Source organism: Seriola dumerili, unplaced genomic scaffold (assembly GCF_002260705.1).
Source record: "Seriola dumerili isolate Sdu_G_001 unplaced genomic scaffold, Sdu_1.0 BDQW01000079.1, whole genome shotgun sequence".
NCBI lineage: Eukaryota > Metazoa > Chordata > Actinopteri > Carangiformes > Carangidae > Seriola > Seriola dumerili.
Window position 1 is genome coordinate 511484 of NW_019174334.1, and position 13950 is coordinate 525433.

Genomic DNA, 13950 nt, shown 5'->3' on the forward strand with positions numbered 1-13950 from the left:
TTAACTTGGGGACAATTAAACATATTGATCTTTGTGTTGTGTTTTTCTGTATTATCAGGAAGAGGGCTATTTGAAGGAAGTCAAGCTGACTGTGGAGATCCTACGGAGTGCTCTTTACTGCAACGATGAATGCAAAGTGAGCCTCTGTGTCTGCCTTTTAATTCCCCACTGCTAATTGTTTTTTAATGGAACCTCGGAGAACCGATGCTGTGTCTGTAAATGAGATCCGCCTAAATGTGCACGGCCCTGCTAACATCTCAGCAAGTTTAGCTTTTTAGACCCTGTAATGGCATTACTTACAAAGCATATTAGCTGGTTTTCATTTTCTAAGTGGCTTTTGAGTCATTGGTGGTTACCTCAGACTAAATAACCAGGGAGGCTCGACTGCAGTGCCCACCAAGCCATTATTCTACTCCCCACGTTTTTCTTGTACACTTATAAAAAATATTGAGGCATTTATGTTGATTACTGCCATCTGCATTTGTGCTCTTGTGTAAATCAGGGTTTTCTGTTGTATGTTATGACTTTAACCAGCTGTGCATCTGTAATCATATACATGCCTGTATGTATATGCCTTCTCTACATGTGTTATGTGTCTGTGTGTGGGTGTAATGTATATATCCATTTGGATTTGTGTGTGTAGGTGGTGGCCGCAGATGCTCGCCTAACACAGGCCCTCTATGCTCTTTGGCCTTGGTTCCTTTTGGACGACCCCACCATGGAGGCAGTGCTGGAGCTTCTGTGCGTCTATACGGCCAACTGCGCCACAGGTCTGTATGTGTGCGTCTGTTTGGTCGTTCTGTATGTCTATGTGTTTGTGCAGGCACTGTGCCTGGCCCGTGCCAACCCGTCGCCTCTGTCTGCGGTTAGCAATCTGACTGAGTCACACACACTTCGCACTAAGAGGCCCATTGTCCTCTCCAGTGACCACTGAACAACATTGTGTCTCACTGTATAAGACCAGTGCCTGCTTGCCTGCCAGTCACAATGGGCACAGTGTCAGGATCTTGGGATCCAAGCTGCATGGCTGTCTCACTGTATATATGGCAACGGGTTTCAGACCAGTGAGAGATGATGTGGGGAATGACAGAGCATCTCTGTGTCGCCAGAGATATTAGTATTCCATCATGCAAATGTAAGAGCCATGCATGTGGAAATCAGAACAGCAAAAGACTTAGAAAAAAAAAAAGCTTTTTGATTGGGGAAAGGCGAGATTCATGGGGAGGAAGCAGTTGGGAGTTTTATCTTTGATAAACGGCTCGTGGGCCCTTTGATTTCTTTGTGTGTGCATGCATGCATGTGTGACTGATGTAGTTGTGCAATGGAAATCAGTTTCATCAGTGAAGGAAAGGAAGTTTCATGTGCAACAACGTTTGTGTGTGTGTGTGTGTGTGTATGTGTGTGTCCCTCTGTTTGATTGGCATCGGTTCCTGAGTAGGTGCGTGTGCTCTGATCTAAACTCACTCGCTTTAGACCCCCCATAAGCTCAAGCTGTGAAGCACCAGAAATCAGTGAAGTTGGGCACAGTATTTCCCTAAAGGTTAACTGAACAGCAGGTTTTGTTCAGGCTGCATGCAGCCAGGCTTAGTATTACACCATCCACCCTCAGGCTACCATTTCATCTCCTGAGACTGCTACATTTCTACTGAATGTTTCATCTCCAGTCTACCTCCTTTATCCAAGGCTTTGTTTGCACTGCTAGTTCAAGTCAGATTGTTGTTTTCATCTCCATCACATATTTTCATAGATATTTTTGTAGCAGCCTCAAAACTGACTGCTACAGACACACAGAAAGTAATAAAAAAAAAAGAAAACACATCTCTTTTACTACACTTCCATGGAATGATCAGTTCCATATGTTGCATGTTTTCGAAAATGAATCAGATTTGAGGCGGCAGTGGGATCAGCTTTGAATCACATCGGTGAAGTAGATCCATTATAAAGCAGACCTCCCTTGTCAGTTTCACGATACACCAGCTTTCTTGACAGGTATTGAGATAACCTCAGGCTAACATCAGCATATGCCTGTTGCTGTATGTTACCATTTTAGGGATTAGCATAACCAACTAGCTGTCATGTTCACCAATAAGAAACATCAATCAGTGTCAGACTATGTAATTTCTCTGTGTTTACATGTAATCTACTGCTGAAGCAATTAGCCATGTCCGTTATACTGGTGTTAATAAGGTGCCAAAAGAGAGATAGTTTATTTGCATCACTTATTTGTGCCTTATCTATTTGTGTTTACATTTCTGAATGGCCTTGTAATAGAATAAATTGTAGCAACAGCCTAGGGCTAAATAATTTCCCTCCCTCCCAGAGTCTAAAGGCTGTCATCATCAGTCAGAGTGCTTTCATGGTGAATGAAGATTAAAAGCCAGTTAAAAGATGAAAAAACTTTCGGAGGTGTTTTAAAGCCGTCTGATTCAACCGCTGCCTTTAAACTCTCACTGTTTTGAGATGACTACGAAGGGAGTTCCACTCCTCTTCATCATTTTTGTCATTTGGCTAGACAGCTTCTACATCAAAACAAGCTGTGCATGCAGCCGTGCAGAGATGTTTTGGTATAGTGGGCAGACAACCATGCCGGTCAGTCTTTATTTTTGCAGCCACTGGTGCTGGCTGCCCACCTAGCTAGCTTTAAGATAAACAGAAGCAACCAGTTCCATCAACAAGAAGAAAAAGTGTTTCATTATGTTTGTGTTTGACTTTTCTTGATGCTAAAATTGGCTAGCATAGCTGCTAAGAGTAAGTAGGAATACAGTGCACACCAGAAAGACTGTAAGGATGTTTACTGTTTTGATTAACACTTCCCATATAACGAGACTGAAGCCACTGTTTTTGTAATTGTAATTGTAAGCTTCATGTAATATTGTATTTGCACATTTGTCAATAAGTGACACTTGCCTATTGCATACATTAGAATGCTAAATTTTTAGGTTGAATATTACATTACATTTTAGCTACTCGCATTAGCTCCACCCACAATCCACAGTCCATTGTGTTTGACCATAGCCCTTAGTGGAAAAGGATGGAATGGCTGCTGTTTTTTTTATTTTTTATTTTTTTTGGTGTCAGCACAATTATGTCAATCAGCAGTACTCCTGATTGGCTGCCTTTGGGACAGGGTGCATGCTTGTGGACTGTGTGTCTCCATTGGTGTGTGATAGATCTAGATCTATCCACAGTATTTCTAAAATGTTTTGATGATTGTAAAGGTTATATAAATGTAATTCCTCTCTCCCAGCATGCAGTTCTCTTTGTGGCAGCGGTCCTGGTGTTCCACCAGGATTGAAATGCACCTCCAGTAGCTCTCTGATGCACGCTGTCATGAAGCTGGCCGCAGGGGTCGCCCCAGACAACAGCCCTATCCAGAAGCTAGCCTTCTCTCTCTTGGCTAACCTCGCCATGTCCCGCGACTGCAGAGGGCTCCTGCAAAAGGTTCACAGCGCACAATTTTTTGAACATGATATAATAATGGCATAAATTTATTAGGCAAGACAAACGTCTAATTGATAAGTCAAAGAAAATATAAATTTTAATATATTTGTTTTTCCTGAGAGAGAGATATGAAAGATTCAGAAATCATGAGCATCAGTTTCTATTCCTAAATATAAACCTGGTCAGATAAGCCATTTCAACAGAAGTTTGTTTTTAAATGGCTGTTAAAAACAAATTAACAATTCAAATAAAGTTTACTTATGTGAGATATAGCATGGATCACATGTTATAAATAACATAAGCTTCACTCACAATTACACTATGCTGGCTGGGGAAATATTTTCTAAACTGAGGAGCAGTTCTTAATCATCTTTTCACACTGGAACTCATCAAATTTCACTTCATCCTTTTCTGTTATTTTCAGAATAATTTCCTGCAAGCTTTCCCGTCGGTGCCGATGCCCAGGGCGGGTGGTGTTAAGGCCACGTCTGTGGGTGGAGGTGGCAGCCTACTGGGCCTGTGGCTGAGGCTGCTGGTCAGTCTCTCGTTCGCGGAAGACATCCAGCAGAGCATCCTTAGGGTGACCGGAGCCCTGGAGCTTCTGGCAGACCTGGCACCTCTCCGGCGCCATGCGCTGCTCACCCTTCACAACCTCTGCTTCTGCCCTGCCAACAAGCCGCACATCATTGCCAATGGTATGAAAGGAAAGCAGCGGTTGAATCTATTGATCTCGTGCAGAAATATGAAAGTGTTTAAGCAGCAAATTACAAAAGGAAAGTCTGGTTTTGATACGTATCAGTGTTTTTTCATCATCTGATAAAAACACCATCTCATTGATGAGGTGCTCTGCGGTTACTCACATTAAAGGAAGAAGAAGAAAGTCATTTGATATTAAACAAATTGTTTTAGGAAATGCATTTGCTTTTTTTGCAATAAGTTACACGAAAGGATCAATGGCTGCGCTCGTGTGTGCTGTAAGTAGGGGACCTGACTTCCTCTGCTTTCAGCATTTATGCTAAGCTAACCTGGCTCCAGCTGTCTGCTTAAAGCGCAGGTGTGAGACCTATCAATGTTCTCATCTACTGTGACTCTCTGTAAGAAAGCAAACAAGCATATTTACCAAAATGTCAAACTATTGCTTTAACATTAATTTAATGGTTAAATCTCGAAACTGGTTTTACCTTTTCTGATTACCCGAAGAAATCGTCTTTATACACAGTCTTCATATCAAACCTGAAGGTTTGTTTTGGAGTCTTTTTTCCTTCCAGTGTTTAAAAAAAAAAAAAAAAAGTCACTTAACACAGTTTAAAAAAATGATGGGAAGTGGCAGTTTTTGTCTCTATAATGGATTCAGAACAGGAACCATTTGATCGTCAGTAACTAGCTGTCAAAAATATTCATGATGGAAATACTGAGTAAAGTGTAAGAAGTTAAGTATCGGGTATTTTTTTTTTAGAGCGAGTCACATTTAAGTTCAGGAAAGTAGAAAGGATGCAGCAGGTGTTCAGTGTATGTAGATGAATGATTCCGAAACACGTAGATGAAGAAAGGAGAGGAAGTTGCAGAGAAGACTTAAAGACACGTTCTATCCCCCCCATGCAGTGCAAGCTGCAGGTGGGAGTTGTGGGTCCTGGTGGGTGTAATCTGTTGTGACATTATTTGTGTTTCCTGTGCAAAGATCATGTTTCCTGTGTGTGTTGAATCGATCATTAAGATTTCCTTTGTTAAATTTTGTTTTTAATTTATTTTTTTCTGTTCAGTATGTTTTATCCAGGTCAAAGGTTTTCTACAGTATATGCCAATATATAATATGAATTTTGATAATTACAATCCTTTTGAAGGGTACTGCTCTCGACTTTCTAAGTTAAGGAATATATTACTTTTTTTTTCCTGCAAATTGATGGCCATTTCACATTTGATGAACGCCTCTGATTATCTGCATATCTGTCCTTCAGACAAAGCCATGAAGTCATTGTTATGCTGTCTGGAAAGTAAAGAGTTGGAGACTCGCTGTATGGGAGCGTCTGCACTTTGGGCATTGCTCCATAACAATCAGAGGGTACACACACACACACACACACACACATACACACATACACAAACATGCCACCAAGCTCTTAAAGTTTATTTTAGTGACTGCATTTATTGGCTGGGGTTTATTGGTGATATATGTCAAATTAAGTCCTGGGGTGTCTTCATGCTATCTGCTTCTATGCCTGTTAGACATAAATAAATCTGCCTGAAATCTTCATTCTACTCTCACGTACAGATGGCCGACCTCATTTATCTCACGATTATAAAACTGAAAAAAATGTACTCTCCTGGTTTTAGACCCATCAGCATAACTCTTCCTAATTTGTCTTTGTAATTTCCCCTCAAAGGCCAAGGCCACTTTGAAGTGTCCCTCTGTGCGATTGAGAATTGAGGAGGCACAAACCATCTCTAAGAAAGGTAAGAATTTAATCACTTCGATGAAGGAATGTCAGCAGCTGTGCTGGCACTAAATCTGAACATTATATTTTCATGTCCCATTGTTTACAGTTGTGTTTTATTTTCTGTAACCTGCAGATGCAGAGAACAAGCAGGAGCCTACAAGTGCCTACCTGTTGAAGTGCCTTGAAAACCTTTCCCAGCTGTTAAGTAACTGAATGTATTTATATATTTTTTGGTTTGTTTGTTTAGTATCATGTTTTATACTGAAATATTAATTAATTTTGATATTAAAGTGCCAAGTGGCAGATTTTAGACACAGTCTTGTATGGTCTGATTTCAGTCTAACAAGTGTACAAATGATGCTTTACTTTTCAAGAGCAGTGTCACTTTTATACCGGTAATGTGAATATGCCAGGCTGTGCAGTGCTTTGAAGTAATTGCTAACATCACCATGCTAACATGCTCAATGAAAATGCCAGAATTTTGATGTTTAGCAGGTACATTGATTACCATGTTCACCATTTCACTTCAGCAAGTTTTGCTAATGATATTTGTTAATTCACTTTTGAAATGAATGAATGAAAGGTCAGCAAACTTAAGGTAAATCATATGTGGACCATGAAAGTCATAAAATTAAATTTCAGTGAAAAAACCCTCATTAACCGCATGCTGACGCGAAAGTTCAGGGGATCCCCAAAGCCATTAGACATTACCCATATAGGACTTTTAATATCTTTAGCAAATTCCTTTAATCCATCCAGTAGCTGTCGAGATATTTCTGTCTGTGCCACATATGTCAGCCTTATGGTGGCGCTAGAGGAAAATTTGGGGGATCACTCAAATCAATAGGATTCATCTTCTGGGGAGACCATGAGTGTCTGTACAAAATTGAATGGTTATCCATGAAATTGTTGTTGAGACAGCTGGGATGGCTCAAGATTTACATCCTTTAGTCATGAATTTATATTTCAAAATGCCACACCAACCATCAAAAGTCCGAACTGAGGTGTGAAAAATTGTTGTACACAAGATGCAAACCTGAATCTTAGGCGGCGGTGGACAATGTCAATAAAATCTAGAAAACTTCAGTATGTATCCCACCGTGCAGCATTATGCCATAAGCTTGCCTCCCATTCCCAGCCCTGGTGATAAAGTGCCCCTTCTGTGTGGAATGAGCTAACAGTGGGCTGCCATGAAGTGTGCCCCAGTAGCTCAAGTGTTTCTCTGTAGGCAGAGAGCTAGCAGGAAGTGCAGCTCTGGTGCCTCTCCACTTGTCTCATCAATGCAGCTTTCATTCTCCCTCGGTGGGGCAAGATGGAAGCTGTACAAAAGGACCACTGGTACTTTGTGGTACTCATCTTTCTCCCTTTTCTTAAAGGTATGGAATTGATTTTTTTGTTTTTTTTATACTTATATGTTTTCAATAAATTATTCTTATAACAGGCCCGTGATAGAACCTTTATTGACACTGATAAAAGTGATATTCGTTGTTGTCTTCCAAGATAGTCAGGAAACTGTGAGTTTATGTGATTATGTTTAACTCATAATCAGTAATTAAAAGTATCCTTTATTCCACAGTTTCTTTTTAGTTAAATTGGATGGGAAGATTGTAGGAATGCTTGTTGTTGTAAGTTTTGTGATACTCTGAGACATTATTATTCCGAACCTGCCGTAAGTCTCCCTATAGAGCATCACCGAGATCGAAATCAGCTGTCATTCAGCTTGGGGGGGGGGGAAAGGCTTTGAAAACTTGGAAGCTTGATCACCGACTATTGTTAGGCGTGTTTATGTGTACTGGCTCAAATTAGCCTAATTACCATTACCCAACGGATGGCCTCAAAGCTCTGAATGGCTGGCTTCAAGTAGAGGAATTTAGGGGGGAAAGCCTTTTATGCCACATCGCACACGTGTAATCATGAATACTTACATGTTGAGGGCTTCTGAACTGATAAATGAAAATGTTAAAATATAATCAGTTGTAAACATACAAACAATGTGTCATTTACCTCTTTTTTTTTTTTTTTAATATGATGAGACTGTGAACGAGTATAAATTCGTAACTGTATTGATATGATGATTTTGACAATATGCACTCTGTCCAGTTGCTGTCCAGCAGAAAGAGGCTGTTACAGTTCGACTGGAGGAAGGGATGGTTCTTGACTGTTTGTGTCCCTGGGATGGCAACCTCAGCATGGTGTCCTGGACTAAAGTGCCAGACAAGTATCCAATTGCTGTTTTCCATCCAGAGTACGGGGTGGCCTTCTCTCATCATTACAGGAGGAGGGTAGAGTTCCTGAGGACCACACCTATGGATGGAAGTATTTCCATGATGAACGTCACTCATCAGGATATTGGGCTGTATCACTGCTCTGTTCAGACCTTCCCTCAAGGACCCTGGACCAGGAACGTCCAGGTGGAGGATTTAGGTAAAGCAGCGGACAGACAGTGTGACTGTCATTTATTTAAGAAAGGCTGCGCTTTATCAAGTGGCTCAGTCTCAACCTGGACTTAACTTTTTTTGTGAAAGTGAGATTATGAGCCAACCCCCTACTGTTGGAAATGAAAGTTAACAGATTACTATTTTTTAATTTCCACTACGCGTTTAGGTTTCTGTTTTTCTTTGACAAGCTGTTTTCTCCACTTTCCTGTTTTTACAGATGAGCCCCCCGAAGAAGAAGAAGATATCACAGAGGCACCCAGCCCACTCACCCCAGAGGTGACTGTAGCAGACATAGAGTTGGAGGCAGAGCAAAACAGCAACCTGACCATCGGCTGTAACCACAAGCACAACGGTACCATTCACCAGGTCATTTTGGAGAGGATGCCGCACAGCCAGCCCTGGGGCATCATCGGTGTGTGTAAGAAGGTTGAAATGGGCCTGGTGAGCGAGGACTACAGCGACAGGGGAACGGTCAGCTGTGCCGACAGCCTGGATGTCAGCCTGCACCTGACAGGTGTGGTGCTGGACGATGGAGGTTTCTACCGCTGTACCTTCAGCACAGATGTTGGGGTGCAGACCACCACTGTGCTGCTCTCAGTGGCAATTCCAGGTACAAAGACAGACATCACGCTGAGGTTAAAGGTTAACACCAATGTACATATAGATGTATGACTGATCGTCTCTCATCCTTAAAATGATTTATGGAGGAAAATGTACTTCACAGAGTACATTGATTGATGAAACGTAATGGAAACAATAATGTTACCTTTTCAGCAGTGTTAGCTTTGCAAAAATTCACACCTGCTTAAACCACAGCATCCTGTGGTCTGTCTCTGAGTATTGTTACTTTGAAGCTATGTTTGTGTGAGTGTGTGCTACATGTATGCTTCATTGTGATGTTTTGTCAGTCTATATCTTTACTACTGCTGTCAAATGAAGGCAAGAATGATAATTAAAAAAAAAGAAGACCTTATAGAAGAAAATCATTGCTTTCAGGTTGTTTTGTTCCTTTTTTTCATTATTTACTCTCATTTTATAACCAGGTGGATTCAGCCTATCTGTGTACATGATGTTTATTTACATCGGGGCTGGAACTGCTGTGCTTGTTCTATTCATCGTCATCAGCATAGTAGCATTAAGGCAAAGGTAAGATCTCACACTGTCTATTTCTGCATCTTTTGCAAAAAAAAAACATCAAAACTAATTTTGATTGTAAAATAATGGTCTTGTCTGTTTACTGACATCAAGTGCTTGGATCTTTGCAGTTTTAAACACAGGGCTGAGTGACATAATTGAATAAGATATAACTGAGTGAGTAGAAGTTCTGCTTTGATCTAAATGCTAACATCAGCTGGCTAACATGCTCACAATTACAATGCTAACATGCTGTTTTTAAGCTTCACCATCTGAGTTTAACATGTTAGCATGCTAATAGAGTAAAGAATCATTGCTAATTAGAGTAAAATGCTAAGTGCAGGGTATGTGGTCGTAAACCAACCAATTGGATGTTTTTATATAAAGAAAGGTCGGGTACCACAGAATTATTTTTTTTAAATTCTTTGTGTAGAGAACGTGAATGAGCCACATGCAAGAATCAGTTGCACGAGCAGGTTCGCTCTTAAGTGGAACATGTGAGCAGTTTAAGAAAATTTGTGGCATTCACCAATTTTCTTGTAGCTAGATTTTTTGCTTAGATATGGACAAAATACACAAGACCTGTCAGATAGAATGGCCTCCAGCACAGATGGAAATCACACTTCTTTGACTTAAGAATTAAGAGTCAATTAATCTGAATGAATTCGGAGTTATATATGATACGGAAATAGATTTGGTTTGATATCTATAATAAACTTTACGCAAAATTGATATTCTGCACACTGTATCATCATCATTATCATCATCATCGTGGCATCAACTCTTACTTTGACAGCTGCCTCGGGCCCTTTATGTAGGTGCCAAAATCTCTGTCCTATTAAAGGGCCAGTGTGTGGGAATTAGTGGCATTTAGCTGTCAGGATGCAGATTGCAACCAACCCCTTCCCCTCACCCCTCCCTTTCCAAGTGTGTAGGAGAATCTACGGTGGCTTCAGGTAACATGAAAACATGAAAGGCCCTCTCTAGAGCTACTGTAACCACATTCAATTCCATGCAATAGCTGTTGAGACATTTGTTCTGTAATCACAGAGGAGAACATGTGTGGCACAAGAGAAATAGTCAGAGGATCACCAGAGTCGGTGGGATTCATCCTCGGAGGATCACGAATGTTAGTTGAAAATTTCATGGCAATCCATCAAGCTGTTGTTGAGATATTTTAGTTTGGACCAAAGTGGCGGACCGACCGACATCACCATCATATGCTTCAAAATGTTACACTATTCTTTGATAATTAGTGTTTTCGTATTGTTAAGGAAATAACATTAGCGCAGTGGGAATTTGCTTTATTATAAGTACAATGGTAAAAAAAAAAACAACAACACATTTTTGGTATTTCCTAGCACCTCAAGTGCTGATTGGTTACTTTTGCCTCATAATCACCGCAGGAAGAAGAACAGGAGAGAGGAATACAGAGTCAAACTGCACCCATCTCAGAGACAGGTAAGCGTTGCCGCGTTCATCATATCTACTCTTGTGTTTACACTTGACACCCTTAAGACTCTCCCCAACCTTCTCATCAGACATGCTCTTAATTACAATACCATAACACTTTACCATTAATCTTATTTGATACAGCACATCCCATCATCATGTAACCTGATACATTGCAATGTATGCTCGCAACTAATGCTGCTTTACAGTAACTGACAGTGTAACAGCATCTGGATAATGTAATACAGCAGCTTGTCAAATTGTAGCAAAAGTATAGCAAGAGTTGGTTGAAAATGTAATTCCATCTTATAAATGACTTGGTAATATGAATGTGAATGAGTGTAGCAATCGTATTCCTGATTAACGATGTAAAGGTTCAAATAATTCAGTTATGTTCCTATTTAAATAAAAAATATACTGCATTATTTATAAATGTTTTTAGTGTGAGAATATTTAATAAAATTTCTCACCTCTTTAATGATGTAATAACAGCTGTGTTACAATGTGATTTTATGCTATCATATTTCACATATTCCGATTTGAGCCCATTTAGCGTGACAGTTTATTACTTTTTGCCAAGCTGCTCATAACCTGCCACATGTCCTTGTGTGTAACACCTCTAACACTCACAACGTTTACCACATATTCACAGCCCAACTTGTACGAGAACATCCCAATGTGCCCCAGGATTACAAAGAAGTCCAGACAGATAAGAACTTGCCCTGTGTATGCCAACCTTCAGACTGTGCAATCGCACAAAACCAGACGTCAGCGTCATGATAAATGAGCACACATAAATATGATGTACTGCATAATGTGAACGCGTAGTTTTTTATCTGACGCAGATGTCAGTGCGTGCCAGAGTTTTTTACAAACAAATCATGTATATGAACAAAAATAAAGGTATTTTGACAAGCGCTGAGCACAATTTATTTGAGTTTTTTTAATAAGGCGCAGGGATCTCGCTGACACCGATTAATATTCGTACAGTAATTTGAAATGCATTAACAAGCTGGTGCTCATGTAAGCCTCAGAACGCTGACGAGTTTTGTTGGGTCAGGCCCGTAATTAAATGTAGTATGTGCTGCATAATTACTGTTGGGAAAATATTTGTTTTGGGCAAAACAATATGACAGTAACCATCATGCAGAAAGAGCAGACAAAAGTCTGTATAATCATTCTTTTCACTTCCCTAACCCCTGAGTAAAACGATTGACAAAAGCTTGTGTAATTGCTCTCCTTTTATTTTCATCCCTCCTGGTTTCCATTCAAAGCTTGACAATGGTGTCTAATCATCTAACGGAAAAGAAAAGCAGTCACTCAGCACTGTACCATCACTTGAGACTGTTGCTTTCCCCAAAGGACTCTCTGTTTAGGATGGCTGCATTCTAGTTGCAACACGCTCTTATTATGAAAGCGAAGCTCTAATTAGCTAATCCTGTGCTTCAGTTTATAGCTCCTGATACTTTGTCTATCTTTTGTTTATTAAAGAATCTTTGAGGTTTTTTTTAATTTTTTTTTATTCAGCTTTATGAAATGTAATTAAAAAACAAACGTATTTTTTTTTATGATAAGCTGTCACAAGTTTTCCAAGTTATATTTATTGTTTTTATGATTTTCAAGCTTGCCTATATGCTATTGTAAATCAGTATTTAAGGTTTACGGTAGCACTATTAAACTGTGTTGTTTATGTGTTATGTGATTAATTTATCTCCATAGAAATGGAGGCAGTGGCAGAGGCAGTAATGGATATGCGGGCTTTTCTGCTAGGAAACAACACAAATGTGGACAAGGTAGAAATGTGGAACATAAAGGGACAATATAGTTTTGGAATCACAAGTTTTTGCCTTCATTCTCTCATCTTGCTGTTCCTGGCAAAACAGCGGAACCTGGAAGTGTACATTTGACTGCGATACTTGTGATACTGTGTATGTGACCAGCATTACTTAAAACTGATCATGTGACTGTTAGTGACATGCTATTATATAAATGAAACATAGTGTCAAAGCCAATAAAGCCACTCGCTTGTTTCCTGTCATGTGGGGGTGTGACAGTGGGTAACTAAACTGAAAGAAATAGAAACTGTAGATTGAAAACTACGTCTAGGAAACCAAACAATTTACTGTAAAATGGGATTTCCACCTCTGAAGCTCTCTGGTTAACACATTGTATCATGTTTTGATTAAATCATATAAAAACTGAAGTGACTACTGGCAGCAGCTTCATATTTACTGTGCAGATGTGAGAGTGTTGTCAATCTCGTCATTAAAAATCAAATTCCTTTAAAATTTTACTTACCTGGTACTCAACGTGCCTGCAGACTGAAAGAAAAATGCCGATACATGATAGAACATTCAATTTATTACCATTTTATCATCAAAAACATTACATATGTACATTTAGTGAAAACTGTAGTCCTACACTCAATGTATTCAAAGTGCTTTTAACATATAATCTGACAGTAACAGAACATAAAATGCAGACACTAACACAATCATATAGTAACAATAACAGAAAATATGACACATCATACCTACGAACAAGTGAATGGCTACAATAAACAACAAAAAATTGCAAATAATAAAACACTGTCAACTAACTCTCTCCAGACATTTCAGTCAGTGTAGCTCTACCGCTCCAGATGTAGTGGAACTATTATACATACATTTATTAACCACACTTGAGCTACTGTAAGACTCGAGACAACTAGAGCAGAAATGTGGCCAGATATGTCAACTGTCTTCCTGCGTACTCGTACGACAGAGTCTGTGATCCAGACTGAGACCTTTTTTAAGATGGGCACTTCGCTTTAGGCTCAAATTGATATGAAAGTCGAGTTCTCTTAAAAACAATATACAAAATAAAGTGACTGCAAAATTCAACTTTAACACAAAATAAGTGCATGTCCATTTATATCCACTTCTCCAGGAATATAGTACCTACTGTATCTCTAGATATAAACCCAAGAGAAAGCAATATCATCAAAAAAAAGTGAATAAGTTTGAAAGTGAAAGACCGCTTTGCTGCCTTAAAGTGATTGTCACTGGAAT

General features: G+C 39.6%; 2 protein-coding genes across 4 annotated transcripts in view; both read left to right on the forward strand.

Annotated features, from left to right (window-relative positions):
* The window catches only part of rttn (rotatin), a 31774-nt gene extending 25677 nt beyond the window's left edge, over positions 1-6097 (forward strand). Inside the window, exons 43-49 of the mRNA XM_022744244.1 lie at positions 59-136; positions 644-770; positions 3248-3441; positions 3866-4136; positions 5397-5500; positions 5823-5892; positions 6010-6097. Coding sequence (XP_022599965.1) covers positions 59-136; positions 644-770; positions 3248-3441; positions 3866-4136; positions 5397-5500; positions 5823-5892; positions 6010-6089 — 924 coding nt within the window. The 3' untranslated portion in view covers positions 6090-6097. The remainder of the gene's footprint in view (positions 1-58; positions 137-643; positions 771-3247; positions 3442-3865; positions 4137-5396; positions 5501-5822; positions 5893-6009) is intronic.
* A 1082-nt stretch (positions 6098-7179) lies between these two features.
* cd226 (CD226 molecule) lies at positions 7180-13005 on the forward strand. Of its 3 annotated transcripts, none has more exons than XM_022744307.1 (6): positions 7180-7252; positions 7977-8300; positions 8532-8924; positions 9358-9460; positions 10855-10909; positions 12620-13005. In XM_022744307.1, the coding sequence occupies exons 1-6, from the start codon at positions 7189-7191 to the stop codon at positions 12644-12646; spliced, it is 966 nt and encodes a 321-aa protein (XP_022600028.1). In that variant the 5' UTR covers positions 7180-7188; the 3' UTR covers positions 12647-13005. The 3 variants fall into 3 exon arrangements, with proteins under 3 accessions (XP_022600028.1, XP_022600027.1, XP_022600029.1); XM_022744306.1 differs by lacking the exon at positions 12620-13005 and adding an exon at positions 11553-12586; XM_022744308.1 differs by lacking the exon at positions 12620-13005 and adding an exon at positions 9580-9625.
* The last annotated feature ends 945 nt before the right edge of the window (positions 13006-13950 follow it).